At 69.0% G+C, this 26,732-nt stretch overlaps 1 protein-coding gene across 1 annotated transcript; it reads left to right on the top strand.

The window, feature by feature from the left end:
* LOC119105350 (nascent polypeptide-associated complex subunit alpha, muscle-specific form) lies at positions 1-26,576 on the top strand. Its single transcript, XM_037228819.1, has 13 exons — positions 1-108; positions 7,999-8,224; positions 20,480-20,677; positions 21,242-21,384; positions 21,799-22,073; positions 23,135-23,296; positions 23,525-23,700; positions 24,128-24,449; positions 24,546-24,739; positions 25,101-25,116; positions 25,369-25,460; positions 26,020-26,061; positions 26,356-26,576. Exons 2-13 carry the CDS (start codon positions 8,086-8,088, stop codon positions 26,574-26,576), a joined length of 1,980 nt encoding a protein of 659 aa, XP_037084714.1. The 5' UTR covers positions 1-108; positions 7,999-8,085.
* Positions 26,577-26,732: the final 156 nt, after the last annotated feature.

Here is a 26,732-nt window from a genome sequence, read left to right on the forward strand (position 1 = left end):
TCGGTCGGGACAGCACGCGCCGAGGGAGGGCCGCCTCACCGTCGCTGCCGCATACGCCGCAGAGGCCACAGACGCCGCCGCCGCCGCAGACGCAGACGCTGGTGAGAGGTGAGTGAGACAAAGGGTGGGGTGGGAGGGGAGACGTCGGCGCGGAGGAGTGGTACGTCGTTCGGACCGGGACCAGCGCCGGGAGACGCGGCCAGAGCGAACACGTGCGCTGCGAACCGGTGAAGGCCGCTCCCCGCCCAGGTCCGTGCTCGTGTCCTGTGAGGGAGGGGGCCAGGTGCTGCTCGGGCCTGGCAGCGCGTGGTGTGTGTTTCGGCTGGGACTCGTGACAGCGCGTCACTGGGTTGTATCGCACGTCGTCGTCGGTCGGGACGGGTTACACGGGTCAGCGCCGCAGTGCCCCTCGGCCCTCTGGTTTGTGTCAAGTGCAGCCGGCTTGGGACAAGCGCGCCGGGTCTCCGCGGACGTTTATGCGTGGGGGGGGGGGGGGGATTACTAGAATGACGCTGGAAGAATTCGGCCGTAATGCGACGCGCGGCACGTTTCAGTAGTCGTTGTTTCCGATGAAAACACGTTGTGCCAACTCCTCTGCACCTGTCACGTTTGTGTTTTTTTGGGATGTTCGTGGCGCGTGGACTGTTGAAAGCGCACTGTCGATTCCTTTTGGAACATGTCGCACAGTCCAATGTGTGTATGTTGCACGTTTTGATGTGCACGTGTCTCGCCGCCCAGTGCACGTGTCGCGTGACTTTTCTTTACGTTTGTTACGGCGCTGTGCATATGCGTGCGTCTTGCGGCACACGTGTTGTATGATCGGATGCATGCGTGACCAATCGTGGGGTGTGCACATTCCGTACAGTTTGATGTAAGCGTGCCGTACGGTGCCATGCGTACGTGTCGTTTGGCCCGATGATTGTACGTTGTATATCCCGATATGTACGCACAGTACACTTTGAAGTACGCGTGCCATGCGACGTGGGGAGCTTGGCGTGTCGTAACGTGTGATATGTGCCGTGCAGCCCAGTATATATGTGCCGGGCAAGTTCGAAGTTCGTTTGTGGTACGTGGACCTATAATGCGAAGACGGGTCGTACGGTCACGTGTTGCATGTTCGGAAGTATACGCTTCGCACGGTTCCGTGCATACGCTCCGAATATCCCGAACGTCTGATGCAGGCGTGTCGTTTGCGGCACGTGGCCCATGTGTGTTCTGTCCAGTGTAGTTGAGTGTGAAAACGTGTTGGACGCGTCGTGCGTCTCGCGCTGGAATAGCATACGGCTGCGATGTCACACTTGCGGGCGCGCTGCGGGTGACGGTAAACCCGTGTGAACGCTCGTGACTGCACGCCTTTAACGGGCACGCCTTGGCCAGCTGGCCTGATGGCCGATGAGAGGCCTGATGAGATAACCAGATGAGAGGTGGTCTGATGGGTGATGAGAGGTCATCCCACCGAGCGCGGGAGCCGGCCGGTCAGCCGCCAGGTTAGGCCGCGGCACCAGGCCAGCGGCACCAGCACCAAGCGCGGGAGGAGGCCGGTTAGACGCCAGGTCAGGCCGGGGCGTGCCAGCGGCACCATCACCCAGCGCGGGAGGCGGCCGGTCAGCCGCCAGGTCAGGCCGGGGCACCAGGCCAGCGGCACCAACACCGAGCGGCCAATTCCCGCTCGGTCAGCTGAGTTCCATGCATCGCTGTGGGTTAACGTTTGTGAAAAGTTGCGGAGGGGCGTGGCCCTCGCCCCTTCATCCACGTGTTTTCACGCTCATGCGTGCAGACACTTGGATGTTGAGGGCTGGGCACACGATGAGCGGCCCAAGGGGCCAGCCACGCTCTCCTTGCTACGTATATCATGGACGCTTATTGCACTGATGGGTACCTGAGCGTCAGAGCGAGTGGGATAAGTCCCAGTCGTGTCATCCGCGTGTGGTTGTATTTGCTGGAAAGGCCCTGACGCGCTGCCCTGCCCACTAGTGGTGGCGGGCCTTTCGCACGTTGCTGCCTCCGGCACGTCTGCCTCAGCCAAATGAGATGATGCATTACAACGTCGATGTTGTTATTGCTCGTTCTGATAATGTAAGGCACTCCACGCGGTGAAAATAGACTGGGGCTTCGCTGGGAACACCGCCACTGGGTCCAAAGATGGGGCTGTCACCTGCGCCGCTTCCCATCGCGTAGGGGGCTGCGAGCTGGTGTCGACTCCCACCCTGTCCCGAACCCCACGCTGTCTATCCAGTCAGCGGCGTTGGGCGCCTGCGGCTGTGCGTGGTCTGCCTTCGGCACGTACCGCCGTCAAAAGGTCCGCTAGGATATTTTGACTGCTATAGAGAACCTGGTTCTTCCAGCTTGGCTGCGTGCGCGGCTCAATGTTGACACGCGAAGCCCATAGACTGATGAAATAAAACCGTTGCGCTTCTAAAATCTCGGCACGAGGATGTGTTTTCTTTTATCACGATAGTCAGCCGCAAAACACGCGTTGGGTTGTCCCGACCTCAAGATATTGAACCGGCGACGTCTAGTAGCTAGATGCTGGGTCGGGTTCAGCCCTTCTATGGCTCTGATCACCTGGTCCTCCGCCTCCATCTCCCGTGGCGAAGGGGGAGGGGCAAGAGCAGCTGAGACCGCAACTTTTGGAGAATTTTTAATTGGCCCCACTGGCGTTGACTGGATGGATAACACCAGAAGCAACGGGATGGAAGAACTAAAAATGGTGTCCCGCCGCCGGGGCCGTGCAATTCTACAATTGCTCGGCGCGTGCGGAGTCGAACGATGGTGGAATCGCGTGCGTGCCCTCCCCCGCGCTGCTCATTGTCAAGCCGTCGGACGGTAAAACAGGTGAACTTTCGCCAGTCGGGCGCCCGCCGTCCAATCAGCATCCATCACGCCCCCGATACCAGGGCGCTGATTGGCCGCCGCCCGGCTCGCCGCCAGCCGACGTCGCATCGCTTCCGCCTCATCACAGGCGCCGGGCGCTGAGCCCGGGCGAGCCGCGCCAGGCTCGGCGACCAGCCAGCCACCAGCCGGCGTGAAAGACGGGCCCGGCCGAATTCCTGGCGATCGGCGCGCTGGTGGCGCGCGCCCGCCCTCTGCCCGGCCGTCGCTCCGGGGGAGGTCCGGAAGGCAGCCGCTCGGGCGGCGCCGCCGGCCGGGTAATGGGGGACGGGCGGCGCGGCGGGCGGCCGCCGGCCTCGGTTGGCGCTCGCACCAATCAGCCGTCCGGCTCCCGACGCGGAGCGGACGCACCGGGCCGACCGCCGCACAGGCGGCGCCGGGCCGACCGGGCCGCGCCGCGCCGGACGCGCCACCGAAAGCCGCGGCAGAACCGACGAGCAGCTAAATGGTTGCGTTTGCGGCACAGACGAGCGCGCGGAGTCTCCCCCGAGCCGCGCACCAAGACGACCCGCCTGACAAACGGACGGACGTGCGGAGCAGGCGGACGGGCTGCGGGGCGGAGGCGCGCGCCGGCCCGCCGCGGGGGGTCGCGCCGGACGGGCGGGGCGCCGCACATTATGCAGCCGGGCGCGCGCAGCGGCTATCGCCCGGGCGGCGCCGGCGGCGGGCGCCGTTCCGGCGGGCGCGCCTGCGCGCGACGTCGCGCGACGCCGCCACCTGGCGGCGCGTCACCGCAGCTGGCGGCGCGTCCCGGCGGCCCCGGCGGCGGCAGCCGGCGGCGCGCCGTCACCGGCGCCGCTCGAGCCGGCCGGCGTCAGGCGAGAGCGCCGGTCAGCGGCTGTCAGCGGCGGCGGCGGCGGCGGCGGCGGCGCTGACGTCAGCTCCGCCGCGGTCGATAGGCGTCCGCGCCGGCCGCCGCCGGACGCTGACGGATGGGGCAGGTGTGAGGCGGCGCCGGCGGTAAACACGGGCCGACCGACCGCGCCGCCGCCGCCGCCGCCGCCCGTCAGCTGTCGCCCGCCGCCCGCCCAGTTTTTGCGTGACGCTGTCGCCGTTGGTCGGCCGCGGACGGCGGCGGCGCGTGCTGAGGGGGGGGGGGCGGAGGAGGGGGGGGGGACGCCGCCTGTGGCGAGTCGCGGTCGGCGGCGCGTGCGGCGGCGGCGCCTGCAGCGGTGGGGAGGGGCAGAGCTTCGCGGCAGTGTGCCGCCCGGCCACGTCCGGACACGTAGTCGGGCTAACCCGGCGGTGGCCGCTGTCGCCGACCATCAACTCCGGGCAGGCGTAGAATATCCCGGTCATTGAGGGCTTCAGCTGAGTGGTCGCGATTATTGCGGGGAGCAGAGCGGACTGATGCCCATTGAGCGTGATTAGTCGCATACGAGAATTATGACGTCAGGGCAGGCACGTGGCCAGGATTTTGCCGAGCGTGGTGAGCGAACATTTGCCAGAGGGACCCCGCGATAGGAGGAGGCCCGCGGTGCTGCTCAGGGTCCTGGAATGGGCTCCTTATATCGGATCTGTGCCAGTCTTTCACACATGGTCCTTATTTGAGACCAGCAGGGGTCCCCTGTCCGTCTTGCCGGAGTATCCATTGCGCCAAGTCCCGCCGCGGCTGGCTCGGTTTCGTCAGGTTCTTCTATCCCGCCAGGACGTGTCTCTCTGGGCCATGTCTTGTCAGTTTCAATTTCCTCGAGTCCTTCTCGTCAGGTGCTGTCTTGTCTGGTCCTGTCTGGGCGGGTTCTGTCTTGTCAGTGTCTGACGCTTGGCTGCGTGTGGGCTCGGAACCAACTTTAGAATCAAGCAAATTTCCATTGAGGGTAAGTCAGATGGAACGCAGTCACATATAGATGTCTTGTCAAAACCTCGGTGGGATTTATGAAGACTGTAAAACGGTCTATTTCCTGAATTGTTGCCGGCGGAGTGGACTGTCGTAACTGTTGCCGGCGGAGTGGACTGTCGTAACTGTTGCCGGCGGAGTGGACTGTCGTAACTGTTGCCGGCGGAGTGGACTGTCGTAACTGATTCCGGCGCGAATTCACTTTTCCTCGAGTCGAACCCACAGTCGACTCTGTTTTGTTCTGAGCTGCCCAGAATCGGGGCAGGAATGAGTTTTATGTGTCGGAGTCAGAGTCAGAGTCGATACGGCTTCCAGAAAGCATGAACAGTCCGCCCTGCATGTCCTCTCACATAAATATGCGACCAATTTTTTTTTTAAACACAGCTTTAGCTTGCCAATGTTGCGAGCCGGAAGCGTCGTGACCCTCTCTTCCGCTTGTGAGAACGTGTTCACCCGGAGCTTCTCTCGTTCCTGGCATCGTTGGACCAACGCGTCTCAGACGCTCATCGTTGGACCAACGCATCTCAGACCCTCATCGTTGGACCAACGCGTCTCAGACCCCATCGCGAAGACTTCAATGCCAGATGTGTCGGATTTTCCGTTGTTTTCCGGGAACGTGCTCGTGAGGGTGCTACGACTGTCTCGTCCGGGTCCGTAACTCCGCTTGAGAGCACTGAAGTCGTATACGGTCTTGACGGTCTTGCCCCAGCCGCAAGCTCATCACCACATCCGTTTTCCGACTGCGGATGCTAGCATGTACATTGTGGGCGTTTCGTTTCTCCAATGTACCGATATGGTTGGTTCGGTCGGCTAACAGCCCGCTCCAGTGCCAAAACCAAGTCATTGCGTGAAAAACGCTTCTGGTGGTACTGAGACTGGCTGCTACCGGCCGTAGTGCGACAGCCCACCGCCGGCTGCAGTGTGACAGCGTGACAGTCCACCGCCGGCTGCAGTGTGACAGTTCGCCGCCGGCTGCAGTGTGACAGTTCGCCGCCGACTGCAGTGTGACAGTTCGCCGCCGGCTACAGTGTGACAGTGTGACAGTCCACCGCCGGCTGCAGTGTGACAGTGTGACAGTCCGCCGCCGGCTGCAGTGTGGCAGTGTGACAGTCTACCGCCGGCTGCAGTGTGACAGTGTGACAGTCCACCACCGGCTGCAGTGTGACAGTCCACCGCCAGCTGCAGTGTGACAGTGTGACAGTCCACCACCGGCTGCAGTGTGACAGTGTGACAGTCCGCCGCCGGCTGCAGTGTGACAGTGTGACAGTCCGCCGCCGGCTGCAGTGTGGCAGTCTGCCGCCGGCTACAGTGTAGCAGTCGGCCGCCGGCTGCGGTGTGGTAGTCCGCCGCCGGCTGCGGTGTGACAGTGTGGCAGTCTGCCGCCGGCTGTAGTGTGGCAGTCCGCCGCCGGCTGCAGTGTGACCGTGTGGCAGTCTGCCGCCGGCTGCAGTGTGGCAGTCCGCCGCCGGCTGCAGTGTGACAGTGTGGCAGTCTGCCGCCGGCTGTAGTGTGGCAGTCCGCCGCCGGCTGTAGTGTGACAGTGTGGCAGTCTGCCGCCGGCTGCAGTGTGACAGTGTGACAGTCTGCCGCCGGCTGCAGTGTGGCAGTCCGCCGCCGGCTGTAGTGTGACAGTGTGGCAGTCTGCCGCCGGCTGCAGTGTGGCAGTCCGCCGCCGGCTGCAGTGTGACAGTGTGGCAGTCTGCCGCCGGCTGCAGTGTGACAGTGTACCAGTCTGCCGCCGGCTGCAGTGTGGCAGTCCGCCGCCGGCTGCAGTGTGCCAGTCCGCCGCCGGCTGCAGTGTGGCAGTCTGCCGCCGGCTGCTGTGTGACCTATCAGTCGGTGCGTGCCCCGCTCGTCGGTCGCTCCCCTGACAATCAATATGGCGGAGGGTGGCTGCCGCCATCCTGACGAGCCTCACGGCGCCGCCGACGGGGCCGACGTAAACCGGGCCGAATCCAATCAGTCGGCGAGCGCTCCCCCTGGCGCCGGCCGACGGACGGGACTCGCCTCCGCTGTAGCCGACCGGCGCGCCCCGTAACTTCCCGCACCGCCCAGGCCCTGGCTGTTTTGCCGTTCTGCTCTGACTAACTCCTGCATTATGACTGGTTGCGGCCGGGCGCTGGCCGCGGCCTCGGCAGCCGACGCCCCGGACTGGCAGGTCTTGTCCGGTCTGCCCCGGGCTGGCAAGTCTCGTCCGGTCCCGTCCGGTCTGCCCGGGCTGGCAGGTCCCGTCCGGTCCCGTCCGGTCTGCCCGACCTGGCCGGTCCCGCCCGGTCTGCCCGGGCTGGCAGGTCCCATCCGGTCCCGTCCGGTCCGGCCCGGGCAGGCAGGTCCCGTCTGGTCTGTCCGGGCTGGCAGGTCCCGTCCGGTCTGCGGCTGCATATCGCGCCGACTATCGCCGGCCGCCGCCCGGGGCATTGTCCCTAATGAGCGCCGCGCCACCGCTCGTCCATTAGCCGCCACCGCCGACAGCGGCCGCCGCCCGCCCATGGCGCGCCCGTGGCACGTGGCCCACGTGTTGCAGCGGCGGCGCCGCGCCGGCGGCGGCGCGCGCGGTCGCCGGCACGACGGGCGCGTCCGCGGCGAGTTATGGGCGGCCGTCCGGCGTTATCGCGCCGGCCGCGCGTCAGCGGCGCGGCGGGGCCGTTTGGCCCAGACGCACGTGGTTTATGTCCGCGCGGCACTGACGGCTGCGGCCGCTGAGCCGCCGCTGACCGCGGCCGCCTGCGCCCGCCGGCGTTTTCTGGCTTCGCTGACGGCGGCGCGGTTGCTGGCGCGTTGGCTGGCGGCGAGCCGGGCGTCTCGTGCGGAGAGGAGAGGCAGAGGAGAGGCAGGACGCTGGATGTGCAGCGGTGCGTCGCATGTGGAGGGCTCTGTTTTCCCGGTTTGGTCGGTGCTCTCCTCGGCGCGTCAGACGCCTGAGGTAGGCGGTTTGGAATCATTACGTGACGAGTGCCGGAGTGTTTTCGGGACCACAACGCGCCCGCCGTGTGTCCCAGTTGGCGGTCAGGCTGTCCTCGCCATCTGTGACGGTGCCTGTCCCTGACGTGTCCATTTTTTGCGTCGGGAGGTCATGAATTGAGGATGTCCCGCCGGCTGTGCTGTCACCGTGAGGTCGCGCTCACTATGCTATTCCAGCCAGCCGTGAGAGCGTCACTGCTGGCCGTGACGCTTCCAGTCACGTCCCGCTCATCGCGTCGTGGTCAGTTGTGACAGCGTCGACTCCGACCACGCCAGCGGCCTGACGTGTCGCTCCCGTCCGTCGCCAGGTCTCGCGCGGGAGTGGCCGCCGATCGTCGCGAAGCCATGTCCGTGACGGGGGCCGCCGGCGCATCCCTCTGAGCCGCCCTCTGGTGATGGACTTCCGCGCCGCAGCCGCCGCCCTGCCGCCGCCCGCCGCCCACATGGCCGCCATGTTCACCCAGCCGCCCGCGCTGCCACCGCCGCCGCCGCCGCCGCCGCCGCCCACGCAGAGCGGCATGTTCCTGTATCCAGGTGGGTGCCGTCTCGGGGGTGCTGGCCGCTGTCGGGTGGCTGTGGTCCTGGGCGCGGTCCGGTGTGACGCTTTGACCCGGTGCCAAGGCCCCACCCGCATGGGCGCCGCGGTGCTGACAGGATCACGGCCCGCCGTGTGTCGGCGAACGGTGCACACTTGTCACGCACATCGTGTCTGCCCTTTGCAGTTCCGTACCCAGAAGCTGCATTACGCGCAAGTGACGTGGAATAGATTTTCCTGTCGCTGGCGTAACAAACCTGCGGCCAGCCGCGCGAGACGACTGGCCAGGTCCTGGTGGGCTGTCTGCACGGGACGGTCCGTCACTTCAGACGGCCGTTGGCACGTGCGGCGGCCGCTACTCGGTGCTTTCTTCCGGGCGCGTGTTGGTCCTTCGGTGGGCTCCACGTACCCGGGGCTCCTTTCGAGTGTAAATCCGACGCGACTGCGGCCGGGCGGCTCCTCCGCGCAAGCCAATTTATCCAATGGCGCCATCAAAGCTTGATCCACCGGAGATGTGTGGGGATGGTGGCGCGCCCCCGCCGAAGCGGCGCTCCTCCCAGCGGGGCGGCTGGGCCGCGGCCAGACCCCGCAGCGAGCGCCCGGGCTCGGTCTGCCGGCGCCGCGCTCGCCGCCGCCCCGAAAGTGAAACGCTCCGACGAAACCGGACGCTCCGCCGTGAAATGGTCCGTCGCCACACCTCGGTGAGCCGGGGGGCGCTGCCGGCCGCCGGGTGGTGACTGACGGACTTGGGAGGGCGGAGCGGCGCGCGCGTCTGACGGAGACGGGACGGGGGAGACGAGACGAGACGAGACGAGATGGGAGAGACGAGACGAGACGGGGGAGACAAGACGAGACAGAAGAGACTAGACGAGACAAGGCTAGGCCAGGAGACCGTCGCTCGGGCCGGAGAGCCGTCTCGGACCGTGACGAGACAGCACGGGCGCCGTCGGCGTCCGCTCCGGCGTCTGGCGAGACGATGAGCCCTCTCGGCGACGCCCCGGCGTCTGACGAGGCGTCCTCCCGTCCAAAGCTCATCCCATCGCTGCTGATGAAGACCGGCACGACACCATCGCCGTCGGCGTCCGTTCGACAGCGAGAGCGACCGCACCCGGACCTCGACAGCGCTCTGACGACAGCCTCGCCCCCGCCCCGCCCCCGTCCGGCCCCAGCGGTGACGACGGCCGCCGCTGCGGCCGGCACCGAGCCGCCGTCGCCGACCGAGATGAATCACCTCCCGGTGCGGCCGCTGGGCGGATTTGTGTGCGGGCTGGGGCCGCCGTTGCCGCCACCGCCGCCGCCGCCGGCGCCGCCGCCGCCGTCGCCGCTCGGCTCGGGCCGGTCAGGTGCAGCCGCGGCCGAGCGCGGCGGGGTGACGCAACTGCGCAGCAGACGCGCGGCGTGTCGCCACTGAGGCCACCGCGGTGGCCCTCCGGCGACGCGCGTTACCCGAGCCAGCCGGCCCGCGCCCGGACATCATCAGCGACGGGCGGCGTCGGCCGCGCCGGCGGCGGCAGGCCGGCCGCGCCGTCCTCCCCCCCCCCCCCGCCGGCCGTGCCGTGCCGTGGCGTGGCGTGCCGTGCCGTGGTCGGCGGTCGAGCCCGGCCGACGCCGCCGCGCCGGCGGCGACGGGGCGTGACGAGCCGACGGCCGCCGCCGGATCCCAGCGGCGGCCGTAATTGTGGCGCGCCGGCCGGCCGTCGCCGCCTGTTGTGTGGGCGGCGCGCCGGCCGGGCCGCTGCCGGCGACCTTTGCCCGGACCGTGACGGGCCAGGCTGGCGGCGACCCGGACCCATTAGCGCCACGCGGGGGTCAGCCTCGCCTGATATATGAATGGCCGCGCGCGATCCTGCCGCCCCGCCCGGCAAAGGTTACAAATTAAATCCGCCTGGCGGCGGCGGCGGTTGCGGCGCGGCGAGGCCGCCGGAACGGCCGCACCTGTCGGCCGCCGCCGCCTCCCATGGCGGCCGCGCCGCATGCGGGGGAGACGTATTGATTGGGCGCCGCCGCCGCCGCCGATAGCACGCCGGCCACGTCCGCGGCGGTGGCGGCGGCGGCGGCCCGGCCATGCGAGGCCGGCGGCTGCGGCCGGGAGCCGCTCCCCGGCGCGGCCACAGGCCACTGACGGATGTGGGGGTGGCCGTCGACCCGCTGATTTGATTGGCGCCGGCGAAGTTTGGCCGCGTGCGGCCGGCTTCCGAGGGGGAGGGCGGGGCGGGGCGCAGAGGCGCGGGGCGCGGTCGCTGACGGAATTACGACCGAAACCGTCCGAGGAATTCAGCGACGGCGCCGGCCGGCTGTCGGCTCGCCTTCCCGGCCACACCTCGGGCGATGATCGCTCCGCTTTATTCCGGCGGCCGCGGTCACCCCGCGCCGCCCCGCGCCGCGCCGCGCCGCGGCGCCGCAATATGTTGATATGGAGGTCAGCCGCACCCTCTGGCGCGCCGCCGGCCGCCGGGTAGCGCCCCGCCGGCCGAGACGGGGATAAATCAGCCGCCGCCGCCACGCTCGGCTGCCGGCCGCCTCCGCGGCCATCAGGTGGCCGCGTATCGGCCGGCAGCCGGCGAGCTGGCGGCGGCGAGCTGACGTCAGCAGCAGCCGTCCTGGGGCGCAGCGGAGCGCGGTAGCGACTCGCCCCCGCGCCGGCGCTGGCGGCGCCGTCGTCGCCGGGGCGGCGCGAGCCAGCGGTCTGCGGTCGCCCTCCCCCGCGCCGCTGGCCGGCCGGCGCTCGCCGCCGCCCGGGAAGGTCCGGTGCGGCGGCGCCCGTCACGCCGTCACGCCGTCACGCCCGCCGAGGCGCCGCTGACGTCACGGATCGGCAGCGGTGGCGCGGCACGTGACGTCTGGACTGGTCACGGCGCCGCGGCGGCACCAGTCCAGCGCGGCTAGTTTTTGCGGCCGTCAGAGGCGCCGCGGCCGGCCGGCCCCGTCTGGTTCGGTGGCGGCACCGGTGACAGGGGCGCGTCCAGCACACGCCAGTGGGACGCTTGCGTCACCAGCCTTTGCCACCGCCGCATGACGTATGCTATCACGCTCTCACTGAGGGGTATCCATGGATAAATACAGTCCGGATGTACGCATCCAGTGCCAGTCTCCTCGCCAGCACATCACCACCATCTGCTCGGAGAAGCATATGGGGTCATCTGACCGACCGCGCCGCGTCGGCCGCCTACCGTTTTTATCACGTGCGCGGACCATCTTCCAGAGTGACAGCGGTGACCTTGCCTGGAACTCTGCCGGTGTTCGAACCTCTGTCTCCTCCCCGTCCACCTGGGGAAGGCCCGGTCCGCTGGGCCCGTCTCGCCCTCCGCGTGCAGCAGTATGCAGTGGTGTCCGGTCTGTCCCGCTCTCAGGCTGCAATAGGATGCAGTGGCGTCGGGCCTGTCACGACCTCCGGGTGCAGTAGTATGCAGTGGCATTGGGCCTATCCTGCTCTCGGGCTGCAGTAGCATGCAGTGGCGTCGGGCCTGTCACGACCTCCGGCTGCGGTAGTATGCAGTGGTGACCCGTTAGATGTTCCCCTCGTTATGGGTGATCGTTACGCCCAACAACTTTATCAATCTCGACGAATGATGTCAATTTCCTGTCGAATTCACTTGCCCGAGGGTGTTTTCCAACCAGTTATTGTTTGGCTTGCTAATGGTGTTTTAATTTTCTCAACGTAACTTAAGCAGACGGTGCGCGTAGGTCACGTGCGCACCCGAGCTGCGCTCGTAACCAATCACCACCGCATGGGCCACCACGCGGTGTCCGCGGTCACGAAAAAGAGCTATTTCTAAACTTGACATTCCGTAACCCCACTTTCTTCTACGACATCGCTTGGCGGCGGAGCAATTCATTCTACATGCAACCTGTACCCGCACCAAGAAGTGGTGGGCTCGACAACGGTTTTCATCTGTATGCGTAGTGCGTCGCGCCGCCGTTTTCGGACGTCCATGGATGCGAAATTGCGATCATTACGTCTGTCTCCGTTTTGAATATTTCCCTGTCGTAATAAGGGATCGCGCCGCTTTCTGGAACGAGCGCCATTGTGTGGGGCTTCCGGTCCCATGCAAACCAGTTGCTGTCCGAGACCTGTGTACGATTGACCTGGTTCGGTCGCGCTCCGAGTCCAGTCCCACTCCCAGGTGGTCCATGATGGCTCTCCACGCGCACTTCAATCCGAGGCATTTTACCCCAGCCCCGTTTGCCTATTAGCCCCTTCTGAATGTGTGTCCCCAGCTCTCTCCGCGACCTTTGACCTGTCCTTCTAGGCCGCTTTTGTATGCAGTCAGTTGGCAATGATTGCATAATCTTATTTACAATGGACATGCGCTCGTACGCATTTACTTGTCCGTGAATAAAACATGCACATAGATTATTGCATGAGTATGTGCGAGCTCAGCGGAAATACTTTTCCGGAAAATTGATTTGATGCCACGCATCTATTAACTGTCTGGTTTAATTCGCACGTAAAAGTCGCGTTCCTGTGCGTAAGCAAACGAAATGGAAAAACAATGCTTTTTTCTGCTACAGTCGCCTTGCGGCTCCAAACCATCCCCGCCACACGCCAGCGCGCCGCCCTTACGCGTCTCCGCCAGTGGGCCGTCCCCCTCCCTCCCCAGCGTCCCCGTTAGTGTCATACGCTCGGGCGTCTCCGCCAGTGGGCCGTCCCCCTCCCTCCCCAGCGTCCCCGTTAGTGTCATACGCTCGAGCGTCTCCGCCAGTGGGCCGTCCCCCTCCCTCCCAGCGTCCCCGTTAGTGTCATACGCTCGAGCGTCTCCGCCAGTAGGCCGTCCCCCCCGGCCAGCGTCTCCGCGAGTGTGCGGGTCCGGGTCGTCTCCATCAGAACGCAGTCCCCACCACCGTTTCTGCGAGCGCACAGCCCGAACGTCTCCGTCACCCCAGCGTCTCCACCATTACGTCCCCCCCCCCCCCCCCGGCCCCAGTGTCTCCGCCAACGCCGTCTCCGGGCGGCTGGCCGCCGGCCGCGGGCCGCTGTCAAGCGCGGCCGGCGGCCGTCGGGCGGGCGCCGACGCGGGCCCGCTCTGTCGCGCTCGGCCGACGCCGGCGCCGCTGTCAGCGGCGCGCAGGAAGCCGTCGGCTTTCACCGCATTAGCCGGCCGTGCAGCGGCGGCGGCGGCGCCGGCGGCCGCCGCGCGGCGCAGCTGTTTCTTCATTAGCAGTCAGAAGGGCGGCCGGCGGTCGGCGGCGGCGGCGCGGCAGATCGCTATCGCCGGCGCCGCCCGGCCGGAACGGGCGGCCTCCCGGGCGGCCCCGGCCAGCCCCGGCCAGCCCCGGCGCGGCGCCGGCGCCCGCATCGCGGCTGCCTGTCCGACCGGCGGCGGTGGCGGCGGCGGCCGGTGACGCGACGCGGGCAGGTGCGGCGCGCGCGCCCCGTATGAGATACTGCACACCGCAAATTGGATCTGAAGATAATGGGTAATGAGGCAGGTGGCGGCGCTGGCGGCGGCTATGGTGGCGGCGTGAGGGCCGCCCGGCACCGCCCGCGCTGCCGAGGACGCGTGGCCCCGAGTAAACAGTGCGGCGCGGCGGCGATAAATGGCGCGCGGCCGGACCGCGGGCGGCGCCATAAATCGCGCCGGCGGGCGGCCGACGGCCGACCGGGCGACCGGGCGGCTGGCAGCACGCTGGCCCGCCTGTCAGCGGCCGCCGCCGCCGCGCCGCCGGAGAAATAAACGATGACAGGGCGGCGTGGGCGCGCCGGGCGGCGCGGGCTTTTTGCCGCGCCGCCGCGCCGCCTGGCAGCCGGGCGGCCGAGGGTCGCCAGCGGCAGAGGCGCGGGCGACGGCGGCAGAGGGCGGGACGCGTCCGGGCCGGCGCGGGCGACAGCGGGCGGCGCAGCTGCGCGCCCGGGCCGAGGCCGGCCGGCCGGTCGCCACGGGTGCGCCGCCGCCGGACGCCGCGTGGGAAGGCCGGCGCGGGCACCGGCGCCGCGCCCGGTGATGCATTGCCGCCTGACACGGGCTCACTGGTGTCCGGTCGGTTCGCGAGGAAAGTGCCCGCCGGTGAGGGCGGGCACGGGTCGCCCGGGAGCCGATTGCTCGGTCCGCCCCCGGCCGCGGCCGCCCGCGCCGCCCGCGCCGCCGCCGTCCCGGGGGGCGGGCCGCGGCCGTGGCGTGACCCGACGCGTCGTGCCGCCGCCTCGAGCGCCGCGGCCACGCGCTGACCCGACCGCCACGCCATCAACTAAAAATCAATCGGCGGTGGCGTCAGCCCATCAGCGATTGGCTGCGGCCGATTGATGCTGCATTGTTTGGGATAATCGGGCGGCGGCCGGGCGGGCGCTGGGAAAGGTCGCGCCGCGGCGGCGGGTCGCGACCCGCGGCGCGGGGTGGCGCGAGGGTCGGCCGGGCCGCGGCCGGTGACAGCGGGCGGCCCCGCCTCCCGCCGGCCGGCCGACAGCTGGCAAAACACGCCGCCGCCGCCGCCGCCGCCGCCGGGGACGGGACCTGGCAGGCGGGAAGACGCCCGGAATATAGCGGCGAGGGTCCACCGGCCCGGACGGCGCACAGCTAATGGCGAGTGGGCCGTGGTGCGGTGATAAAGAATGCAGCTTGGCTGGTCTGTTGGTCCAGGCGGCGGCGCTGGTGTTCGGAGAGAGCGCACCAGCGCGGGTCTGGTCCGGGAGAGAATCCGCCAGAGCTGGTACGCCGGGCTGGCACCATCTGAGTGAGGAATGTGCACCAGTGCTGTGCACCTGCAGTACGTACGCTGTACGTGCAGCGCGGATGCAAGCCGCGCTGAAGCGCATCAGTGCTGGCGCCGCTTTGTTGGTTCGTGGAGCAGACGGCAGTCGCCCGGTCGGTGCAATCAACAAGTGGTCTGGATTCCCAGCTCCGCCCGGGCCCTGCGGCCACCACTCCCCGAAGAGCACCGGGTCACCGCCGTCGCGCCGTCCCGATGACAGCCGCGGCCGTGTCTCTGGCCAGCGTCCGGTCGCCGTGTGTCGCCAGTGCACTGGCCGGCGTGTCGGCGGCCGGCGCCCGTGCAGCCGGGGGACTGGTCGGGGCGGTCGGGCGCCGCCCCGTGCGCCGCGGTCATGGGTCGCTGGCCGGCCGGCCGGCTGCCGGACTGCCCACCGGCCGGCGCGGCATAAACAGACAGCCGTCCCGGGCCGGACCCCACACGTCAGAGCCGGCCGCCGCTTTGTGAGCGGCGGCGGCGGCGGCGGCGGCGCCCGCCTGGCACGGACGTCTCGCTCGACATGCCGGCGGCGTGCCGCCCGGCCGGCGGCGGCATTGTCCGAGCGGCGGCGGCGCGCGCGCCGGCCGGCTGCGTTTTTGCGGCCGGCGCGCGGCGGGCGAGACGGTTGCCGTGGCCCCATTGTGCCGCGCCGCTATCGCCCCCCCCCCCCCGCTCCGGAGGCCCGAGGCCCGCGATCCCGCAGCCCCTCCCCCCGTGTCCCCGCCCCCCGGCCGGCCTCCGCCAGTGTCGTCGCGCGCCTGTCACGCCGCGCCGCAGCCCTGACCGGCGCCGCAGCTGGCGTGACGCCGACCGGGGCGTGACGCGCGCGCGTGACGTGTGAGGTCCGGCTGCTGCCGGCGCCCCCCCCCCCCCCCGGCGCGGCCAGGCGGCGGCGGCAGCCGTGCGGGCTCACAATAACAGGGCGTGCGGGAGCCGGGCGGCGACAGGCCGGCCGGCGGCGAGTGCGCAGTCAGCGGCGGTGAGGGCGGCGGAGGCCGGCCAGCCGCCGCCGCCGCCGCCGCCGCCCTGTTTGTTTGGCCGCCGCGGCCGAGGGTCAGTCGTGATGGATGTGCCTGTGGCGCGGTGGCGCCGAGACCGGCCAGCGCCGACGGAAGAGGTGCAGTCCAGGCTGGCTGCGGTGTTTTTATCATATTCATATATACACTATATATATATATATATATATATATATATATATATATATATATATATATGTATGTATATGTATTTTAGTGTGTAGAAGTACGGCGCACAGGTGGAGCTTCATATATATATATATATATATATATATATATATATATATATATACATGTATAGGTCTAGATATAAATGTATGCGTATAGCTCATCAGCAGCTGTCGCTAAGGGACCCATCTGTCTTCTGTCGTCCAGGACCATCCTGCATCCCTGTGTCTGTATGTCGCTGCGTGCGCTGCTCGCCCTGCGTGCGTGCTCGCTCTCTCCGGCGCTCCGCAGCGCTCTCGCCAGCGCGCCGTCGGCCGGGCCGGGCCGCCCCCTGCTGTTTGCGATCGTTGCGGCCGGCCGGCGCCGCGCTCGTCCGCCGCTCCGGGCCATACATCAGCGCGGCGTGCCCGGTGTCCTCCGACCGGCGGGCGCGCGCCCTGACCGCCGCACCGGCATTGATTCAAAGGCCGGGCCGCCCGCCAGCCCCCCCCCCCCCCCCCCCCCCAGTCGCCGGCGCGCGGTCACGTCGTCCGCCGATGGCAGCTTAGCGGCGGCGGACGCCGCAGCCCCTCCCCCCTCCCCCCGCCGCCGCCGGTCGGGCGAGCCGCGGCGAGCGGGCGGCGCGCGGCGGTGCGTCATTGTGCCGGCGCGGTGGCGTTTACGGCGCATTTGAGCGGAGCGCCGTCCGGGGCCGCGCCGTCGCCGCCGGCCGGGCGTCGTTATCGCGCCGCCGGCCGGCCGGGATTTATGCCCGCCCCTGAGCGTGACGCGTCCGGTTCCGGGCGGCGCGGCGCAGGCCATCGTCGCAGCCCATCGTCAGCTGGCGCCGATAACGCGCGGCTTCCGCGGCGACGGCGCCGGACCGCCGGACCGCCGGACCGCGGTCCACGGCGCTGCGAGACGGCGTTGAGGTCCGGCGTGCGGCGGCGCACGCTACGCGACGGGATCCAGGGGCGGCGGGCGTTGCAGTCGTGAGCTCCGCTCGAGCGGCATTGTTGTCGCGATAGCGTCCGGTCGTTTATCGCCGGCCGATCTGAGGAGCGCGCCCGGTGTTTACCGAGCGCGCCGGCCGCAGCCAGGCCGCTATCGCAGCGGCGGCCGCCCTCTTTATGCCGCGTTCGCAATCTTGAGCCCGCTATCTGCGCGCCGCAGCCGGTCTGCCTTCAGAGGCGGCGCCAGCCGGCCGACAGGGTGCCGCCCACACGCAGCGCGTCAGGCCTGCTGCCATCCCGGGGGCCCGCTGGCGCGCCCGGCAGCCGGGCGGGCGGCCTCCGGCGTGGCGGCGAGAGGAGCTCGGAGGCGCGTCAGGGCCAATCTCGCGCGCTCCCGCCTCTGCCGGCGGCCCACGTCGGCGCGGCCTCTGTGGGGGCCCGGCCACCGACAGGTGAGGCCGCCGCCGCCGCCGCCGCCGCCGCCCGGCCGGCCGGGCCCAATTACCGTAATCCGTGTGGACGCGCGGACACCGGCGTGACGGCGGCGGCGGCGGCGGCCAGTCGGCTCGCCTTGGACTGGATCTGGCCGACGACCGTCCACTAATTGCCACCCGTCAAGGCTATCGAGCGCCATTAGGGTGGGCGCGCACGCAGCGGCGACGTGCCGGGACGGCGCTGGCCGCCGCCGCCGCCGGCGCCGCCCGTCCGCCGCCGGGGGACGGGGGCGGGGCGGCGGCGGCCGGCGCGAGCGGCCCGGCCGCCGCCGAGCGCCGGGCACGCGATCAGCGGCCGGCGCGCCGCCGGCCGCTCGCTCCCCTAGCGCCGGCCATTCGTTTCGCAACTTGGTAAGTGAGCCGGGGGCCAAGCGGGCTGCTTAGTGCCGTGCCAGCGCGGCGGGAAGTTGTGGGAGTCGTCGGCTGGCCCGACGGCCCGGCGACAGCACGACGGCGGCGGCGGCGGCGGACTCGGCCGACCTTTGAAGTTGGCCGGCTCGGCCGCAGTCGGGATGATATCGCAGTCCCGGCGGGGTGCCACTGGTGACCGGACCGCCGGCTGCAGGCCCGCTCCGGCCAGCTCTGCAGTTGCGCCGCTTGTGCGACGGCGCCGGAGCCGGCGCTCGTCGCACGCCCGGGCTCAGTCCGCCGGCCAGCGCGGGTTTTTGTCGCGCGCGCTGCACCGCAGGCTGAACGGGTCGAGTCGAATGAGTCCGGTTCGACTCGAATCGGACCTCGGCTTGGAGGCGCGTCGGCGCTGGTGGTGGAGAGCTGCAGGCTGCCTGCACCGACCTGAGTCCGCAGCCATTCAGTCGCTCCGTCGGTCAGGGAATGCAGACTGCGCCCAACAAAGCCCGGCGGTGCAGCGGCCGGGCCAGAGCCAGCCCCTCCCTCTGCCGTCCGTCGCCACCCGGCCAGCCTGGCGCGCCGGGCCGCGCCTCTCGGGCACCGCGCTGGCTTCTGTCGAGCCGGGCCGGGCGGCGAGCGCCGCGCCAGCCGGCCGGGCGCGTGCCGGCGGATCGAGCGCCGGGCCCGCTCGACTGAGCGGGCCCGGCGCGCCGCTCCGCTCGGCCGGCGACGGCGGTCGCCGCTCGGCGGCTCGGCGGGAATTCGCCGCCCGCCGGCGCCCGCCGAGACGCCGCGGCCGCATGAATGAAACATTTAACGACCCGGCGGCGGCGCCGCCGCTCGGGCGCGGGCGGCCTTTGTGACCGGGAGCGGCGCGGCGGTGCGGTGCAGCCGAGCGCGCGGCCGCCGGCCGGCTGCAGCCGGAGCCGCGCACGCTCCCCGCCCCGTGCCGTCCCGGCGGCCGTCCCGTCCCCACCGCCGCGGCCCGGAGGTGGTCGGCCGCCGTCCCGGGCCGGTCCGTCGGCGGCAGGCCGGCTGGCGAGGACGGGGGGGGGGGGGGGGCGCCTGCCGCGCGCGATAGCGATCGAGCCGGGCGCATTAGGGCGCCGGCGACCCGGCAGCCGGATTAATGCCCTGGCCGGCCGCCTGTTTGCCGGCCGTGTTGATTTTTGCGCCGCCGCCGCCGGCCCCCCGGGAGCGGCGGGCCGGCGGCGGCCGCCGCCGCGCGCGCCGCCAATTGCCACTCGGCAAATGGAATTAGCCGTGGGCGGCGCGGCGCGGCGGCGGCCTGCGCCTCGCTCGTTCATCTCGGGCGCGGTGGAGGAATCAATGCCGGCCGGCTGTCGGGCGTGACGACAAAGGCTCGCCGGCAGGTCCGGCGGCGGCCGGGCGCGCGCCGCCGCCGTAAACCGGCCCATAATGGCCCGGTGCCATCCCGGCGCCGGGCCGGCCGTAAAGGCAGCGCGCTTACTCGTAAAGCGGCGACGGCGGGCGACGGCGAGCGACGGTCGGCCGACGGCCGACGAGCGCCGGGCTCGGGTCGGACGGCGCGGCACGCCCACCAGCCGGGGACGCTCGGAGTGATGCACGGGGGACTGCCGGTGGCGGCGCCGAGCCTTCGGAAAGCCGCCGCCGTCCTCCCTTGGTGTGAACAGCCGGCGCGCTTATCTCACGCCGCCCTCACGATTTTATTTAGCGTCATTAGCGCGCGGCGGCCGTTAATCCGCCGCCGCGCCGCTCTGCCCGAAGCCGGGGGCCGGCCGGCGCCCCTCCGCCGACGCTCTCTCCGAGCGTGCCGTGCCGGCGCGGCTGGCGCCCGGCCGGGCCGCCTCATCAGCAGTCGGCGGCCGGCGCGGCGCGTGTTTGGGAGCGCCGCCGCCGCCGCCGTGGGGCGCCGCTCGCCGGCTGTTTTTGCCGCCGCCGCCGCGGCGGCGGGCGGCGCGCGGTCGATCTGTTTGGCGGCCCGGCCGGCCGGTGTCGGGCCGGCGCGGCGCCACCGCCAAATGACGCCGACCGCCGGATGTGGGGGCGCGCCCGCCGCCGCCGCCGCCGGCCGGCCGGCCGTCGGGGCCGGACAGAGTGGCCTCCGCCGGCGGCCCCGGCGGACGCGGGCGGCGGCGCGTGCAGCGGCCGGTCGCCTGGCGCCACTGCGGGGCGGACGCCGCTCATGGCAGCACGCTCGACCCCGGCGCGGACACGGTGCGGGCTGCTGCAGCGCTCCGCGCTTAATTCGGGTGCAGGGTGATTTGTGGGGCGGTGCGGTGTGTCGTGAGCGACTCTACTGCATGTGTCCTTTAGTGCGTGGATGTGGTGCTGCGAGGTGGACGCTGTCCGGCCGAGGTCAGGAGTAGAAAGCTGACGAGCGCAAGAAAATTTGCAAAGCGAGTTTTTGACGCTGACGAGTTTGTGGCGTCAGATAAAAACGCAACCAAAAGCGATTGGTTAAAGTCCACCGCAACGAAAACGTAGGGTATTGTTTCTTGAGCTAAAACTGTACTGCGTGAAACTGTGCTGCGTGCAACTGTGCTGCCGTTTCCCCACCAGCGCGTCTCCAGAGTCTCCCCCTCGCACCGCGCCGTCGCACGTCGCCTGACCTGGCCGCTCCGTCGCAGGTCTCTCGTCGCCGGTGAAGCCGCCGTCGCACCTGCTGCCGTCGCACAAGGTCTCGCGCAATACGGCGACGGTGCCGCCGCTACTGCAGACGTCGACGCCGACGCCGACGTCGGCGCACCAGGCCAGCTCGGCCGCCTCGCAGACCTCCAGTTTCGCCGCCGCGCTCAAGTCGCTGGCACGGAACGCCGGCGGCACAGGTGCGGTGGCGTCACGCAGCTGCCGGGCGGCGCCGGCCACGCGGGGGACGTGTGGAAACGGACGCTTGCGTCACCGGCGGCGCGCGAGCGGGTCGCGAGCTGGGCGGATGCGGGCACCGTGGAGGGGCTTGTGTGACAAAACTCCCAGGGGCATGCGCTTCGCTGGGTGGTGGTGGTCGTCGCCGATGCCCCGATGCGAAGTGTACTACAGTCCAAATTGCTACCGGAGAGCGCGAGCGAAGTTAGCATATTTTCGCATGCCTTGTGGACATGGTTCGCATGCCTTGTGGGCAAGATATATGATACAAAAGCGTCGCAAATAGTTAACGTTTTCGTCTTCGAGTGGTGGTCTGTCTTCTGTCGGAGAATCGAGTGACACCGCTCCGTTCCTGAGCCTCCGTTCGGTCACGCCTGCGGGCTCGGGCTGCTGGCCACCTCTCGTAAGCAGAGCGTCGACCTCACCCCAATATCGGACCTGTCAGTGTCTGCGATAACCTCACGCCACCGCAGCGAGTGCCAGCTCGCGCTGCCCTGCCGCGGCTGACGTGCGTCGCCCGTCCGCAGACGCCAAGGAGGCGACGACCAAGTCCCGTGACGCGCCAGTCATGAGTCCCAAACGCGTGCCGCTGCACGTGCCGCGTGCACCGCACACGGACAACCCGCCGCCGGTGGTGGCCATCGCGCCCACACCCACCCACCAGCGCCGGGTGAGAGGCGTGCTCGGCTACGCCGGCCGGTCTGCTCTCTGGCCGGCGGCTGACTTGGCTCACGCGTGGCGGGGCCGGCAAAGAACGGGTCACGCTGGAACGGGGCGGCGGCGGCGCGATGGCGCTGGTGCTCCGTTTGTGAACCCGGGGTTTTCAGTGCACTGGTGAGAGCTGACAAAAGTGTAACGTGAGAGTGCCTATCACCTTGAGCGAATGACTGACCGATAAAAAACTAATGTCTCGTTCATTGGGTGACGATCGCTATACGCATGTTCGCGAATAAGGCTGTGGTTGACCAAATGCCGTAAGCGTTCTCAAAGCAACGACTTCCCCTAGCGTGTGCCTGGGTGATTGGCACACCTGTCAAATTTTTGGCGTTTGTCTGCCCTCCCTGACGGCGGCCTCCCGGCGCAGGAGTCGGCGGCCGTGACCAGCGCCTCCGACATCACCAAGCTGTCGCCGGAGGTGACCTCGCAGCTGTCGGCCGCCGCCGGCGCCGACGCCCTCTCGCGGGCCGGCTTCCAGCCGTACCGGCCCGACGAGCGGCTGCTGGAGTCGCTCTACCCGGGCTACGCGCCGTCCAGCCTGTACCCGGGCCTGCCGCGCACCGGCTACCCACCCCGCCGGCCGGAGGAGCGCTACCTCGAGTCGCTCTACCCGCTGCAGCCCGTCCAGCACCCGCTCTACGGGTGAGTGCTCCAGGCAGGCGTCTACACGGCCCGCTGCTGGGGGCGGCAGGTTTACGTGAGAAGCGCAGGATTAAGCTGTTGCAGAGAGCGGTGTGGGTAAGTTTAACACCTGCAACAGGACGTTTACCGGACGATTTTCCCGGCCGAATTTTAGCGGGTTTAGGCGTACTTATGCGGATCTGTGGGAGAGCGTGACAGCGCACATCTGTCGGCTGGGTGACGCCTGCCACACGGGTTTCTGAAGTTCAGTCGGCGGCGAAACCCGGCAAAGGATAACATCAAACGGGGCTCGGAAGTCAACACACCCGCAACACAACCGCGGAGGAAACCATTGATCTTTCCACGCGGCGGCTCTGTGGCCTTGCACAACACATGAACCCGTGACACGACATTGAACTTCGCACTGCGCCTCTGAGCGGCGCGCTTGGCGAGGATGTAACAGGTTGAAGGTCAGCATCCAATGCCGACCGCCGCGGCGTCGGCGGCCGACCGGCGGCGCTTCCGTCCCGAGCTTCCCAGCGCGCCGCGCGGCCGCCGCTCTGCCCTCGCGCCGGCCGGCCGGCCGACTATTGACGATCTCTCCCCGGCGAGAGCGCCGCCGAGCCGACCGCCGGCGCCCGTGGGTGCCGAATTAAATTCCGTCATCCACTTACGGCGGCGTGAGCGCGTTACCCCCGGCGACGGCTGGCGGCGGGCGGCCGGGCGCGAGCGGCCGCGGCGGACAGCAGCGGGCGCCGGCGCCGGGCCCGTGTCGACACCGCGCAGACCAGGCCGGCGGCAGCCTGCAGCTGGTCGCCGTACGGGCCGCGACAAGCTCGGGCGTCGGGCACGGTACATCCCGCACGGACTTGGTCATCGGTTTCCGGAGAGACTTGCTGGTGTTCCCAGTGACTCCTCTGATTCAAAGCAATGGTGTTCGGCTCGTGAGTAGCACCATGTACTGGCAGCTACATCCGAGCGGCCCGGCTGCGCCGCGTAGCAGGACCAGCTACATCTACCCCGCGCGGCTGAGCTTCGGGCGGCCCGACCCTCGCCTGACCCTGCACCCCTGCGCTTGGCAGGCTGGAGGAGCAGCTGTACCTGGAGCGGCTGGGTCTGCTGCGTCCGTCACTGGGCGTGGCCGGCCTGTCGGCCTACTCGCCGCTGCTCTCGGCCGCGCGCTATCCGCCGGAGCTGCTACACTCGCCGCTTTACATGTCCCAATCGCTCTACCTGCAGGAGAGGTGAGGACCGGGGCTTTGTGGCACCGGGGTGCGACGTGGCTCATGTTGTGGGGTATGGTTGCCCGCCTTTTTAGCTGTGTAAGCCAAGAACGTTAGAGAAAACTAATTTCACGACTCAGAACGTGGTGCTCCTCTCGCTGTCGCCCTCCGTAACTGGCTCGGCGGGAGTGCCTGTCATCCAGCCACACCGTTATGGTGGCCTCCCCTGACGCCGACCTGGCCCGGCAGACTGAAGCTGGAGGAAGACACACGACGCAAGTTGGAGACCGAGCGCGAGCGGTCGCGCGAACCCGGCTCGCAGACGGTGGCGCCCACTGTGCGGGAGCGCAGCCCGGTGCGGCCGGCCACCACCACCACCGCCACCACCTCCTCCTCCGGCGCCGTTCCCTCCGAGCTGAGGAACGGTCAGTACCAACACGGGTGCCCAGGGGAGCGGAGCTTTCCGAAGTTCGGGCGTGTCGTTGTCGGTCGTGGCTACTGACGGATGAAACATGTGGTGCTTGCAGAGAAAGGAAGGGAGGAGCGAGCGGAGCTTGTGCTTTCGCCGTGTTCCAAAAGAGGCGGTTTCCTTGGAAAACGTAACGTTGGCTTTTCGCGACGGATTGTCCGTCATGGAGAGGCATGTCTGAGTAGCGTTAACAAGCGCGACGCCTTCCATTTGGCGTTTTCTGTGTATTATGCAACGCTGTGACGACGTGCACATGGCGGCCGCGGCGCGCCGGTCCCGCGCTATCGTTTGTTTACGCTGCGCCGGCCGCCGGCTCGCCGCCACGGCCTCTGTTGTCTCTGGCGCCGCTGTGCGTGCGGCGGCTGACCGATCCCGCCCCGCAGGCACGTCCCGCGGCCGCTCCTCGCCCGCCGAGCGGCGCTCCGCCAGCTCCGGCGAGCAGCAGACCTCGCCGGCCGCGTACCGGCCGTACCTGTCATCACCGGTGCAACGGACGGCCGCGCGCGAGCCGCCGCTCGACCTGCGCACCGGCGGCGACGCCGGCGCGCGCAGCAACGGCGCGCGCCACGGCGCGGCGCTCGGCAAGCCGCGCTCGCACAAGAAGACGACCGTAGTGCGGCCGTTCGAGGACACGGCCCCCGCCCGGCACGCCGACCCGCCGGCGGACGCGCCGCTCAACCTAAGCGAGCGCGGCGGCCGCGCCGAGCCGGCCGAGGCGAACGCGGCGGCGGCTGCGGCTGCGGCCGCCGCTGCCGCAGCTGCGGCTGCGGCCGCCGCGGCCGCCGCCGTCACCGCCGTCAGCGCCACCGAGCCGCTGACGAGCACGCTGGACCGCCGCGAGCAGCTGCACAGACAGGGCATTCACCCGGACGAAGCGGAGCCGATCGTGCGCCACCTGGACCTGCTGACCGGGCCGCCGTGCAAGACGGTCACGTCGCCGGAGAAGCTGCAATTCCTGGCGCACGTTGGTCTCACCACGCACAGCTACAGGAACGGTGAGTGCCGGCAGTCGGTGGCGCCGCTTTGGTGCTGGGTGGTCCAGTGAGAAGTACCGCGCGAGCTCAGCTTGTCAATTAAATAGTGAATTCGTCTGGAAGCGGTACCAGAGCCCGTAAGGCACTAGTAGCCATGTCAGACTTCAGCTGTATGCCGCTAGTGCTCATCCCTTATCTTTCTCTCTCGCTGCTAATTTTTCGTATGTGTATCAGTGTTTCATTACATGCAAAGCTTGCAAAGCCTCGCCAGCACGATGTCGGATGCAGTGGGTGGCGTGGCCCGCCAGCGCGTCCGATCCGGTCCGTCCTGTTGCAGAGGACGCGCCCAGCCCCGCTCATGGCCTTGCTGGCGCCGTTCCAGACGTGGAACTGAAGAAGTGTGAGCGCCGCGCCGCGCTCCACCAGCCACTCTCGGCCGCTGCCAGCCCGGAGCAGGCCCGCGCCGAGCCCGAGCCCGAGCCGGAGCCGGAGCCGCGGCCCTCCTCGCGCCTGACGGCGGCTCTGAACCAGGCGGCCGACCTGCCGGCCAAGCTGATGTTTCTGGAGCGGCTCGGATTGCGGCCGGTGATGGCCGCCGGCGCGCCCGTCACAGCCTCGGCCACCGGGGCCGGCACCGGTTCCACCGGCAGCGGCAGCGGCTCCTCGGCTAGCGGCGGCTCCACCTCGTCCGGCGGCGGCTCGTCCGGCTCCGGCGGCTCGTCCAACTCGCAACGCAAGTCAGGTGAGCTAGGTCTGGGCGGAGAGGAAAACGGCGAGGAGGCAGACTGGACGAGTAATGTTCCGGCCTGCTGATGCCCATGTTCGATGTCATTTTTCGTGTGATGTAACCTATGTTATTTATGTCCCTTTGGAACATCCGCAATCTGAAGAACGCCAGCCGTTTCAGTTCACTATGCATCGTCTTTGCCATGTTACGCCTGCTAAAATCCGAAGTCCTTTCTCTCCGACCTGGCAGTCTCCTCTGCGCGCAGCTTTGTGACCCCCCACCGCTGACCCCCCCCCCCCCCCCCCCCCCCGGCAGAATCGCAGTCCCAGCGCGACGGTGGCTCCTCGGACGACAAGGGCCGCCGCCACCGCTGACCTTCCCCCCCCCCCCCCGGCAGAGTCGCAATCCCAGCGCGACGGTGGCTCCTCGGACGACAAGGGCCGCCGCCATCGCTCGTCTCCGTCGTCACGGCCGAGCCGGGCGTCACGACCGAGCCCGCAGGCGCGCCAGGCGAGCCCGCCGGAGCCGGCCGAGCCGCCGCCCCGTCTGGCCGTCCCGGGCGCCGCCTGGCCAGGCATGCAGGCCGTCACCCAGATGTACACCGTGTATAATAAAGGTGAGGCAGCGGCAGGGAGCGGCGCGGCCGCGGTGATGACGGAGGTAAGGCTCAGCTAGCTTTAGAAGCGGAGACAGACGGCGGATGCAGTGTCACCAAACGCGTTCGAGCGACGTTCCACACTTTTTTAGGCGGGAAGCATAGGCGTGCACTTGGGACGTTGGGGTAGGGGTGATGGTGTCAGTGCGAGTTCCCCGGCTCAGAGCAAGTGAACGGATCGTTCGGAGCATTTGGCTCCCGCTTGGAAAACCTCCACCCTCAACACCGTCTAATGTGACGTCTGTGGTTCGACAGAGCGGGCGGCGGCCGCCGACCAGGCGCGTCGCACACAAGAGCGGCTGCGCGCGCAGCAGGCCCGCCTGGAGGAGACGTCACGCGGCCTGGCGCTGCGCCTCAACCGCCAGGTGGCCTACCGCAGCTTGCAGTGGCGCCAGCGCGAGGCCATCCAGGAGCAGCTGGACCGGCTCGGCGCGCTCGTCCGGGCGCTGCCGACGCGCGCGCGTCGGAAACACTAGCGCCCTCTTCGTGTACTGGCCGGGAATACTACCGCCACCTATTTGTGTCCGTTGTGAACACTTGCGTTGCCTGCCGCTGCGACGCTCGATCGTGGCGCCGCCTATATATGTGTTGCGCGGGACCAGCGCCACCTATCCGCACATCAAACAGTCACC

The sequence above is a fragment of the Pollicipes pollicipes genome, unplaced genomic scaffold, assembly GCF_011947565.3.
Source record: "Pollicipes pollicipes isolate AB1234 unplaced genomic scaffold, Ppol_2.1 Scaffold_6138;HRSCAF=7277_pilon_pilon_pilon, whole genome shotgun sequence".
Taxonomy (NCBI): domain Eukaryota; kingdom Metazoa; phylum Arthropoda; class Thecostraca; order Pollicipedomorpha; family Pollicipedidae; genus Pollicipes; species Pollicipes pollicipes.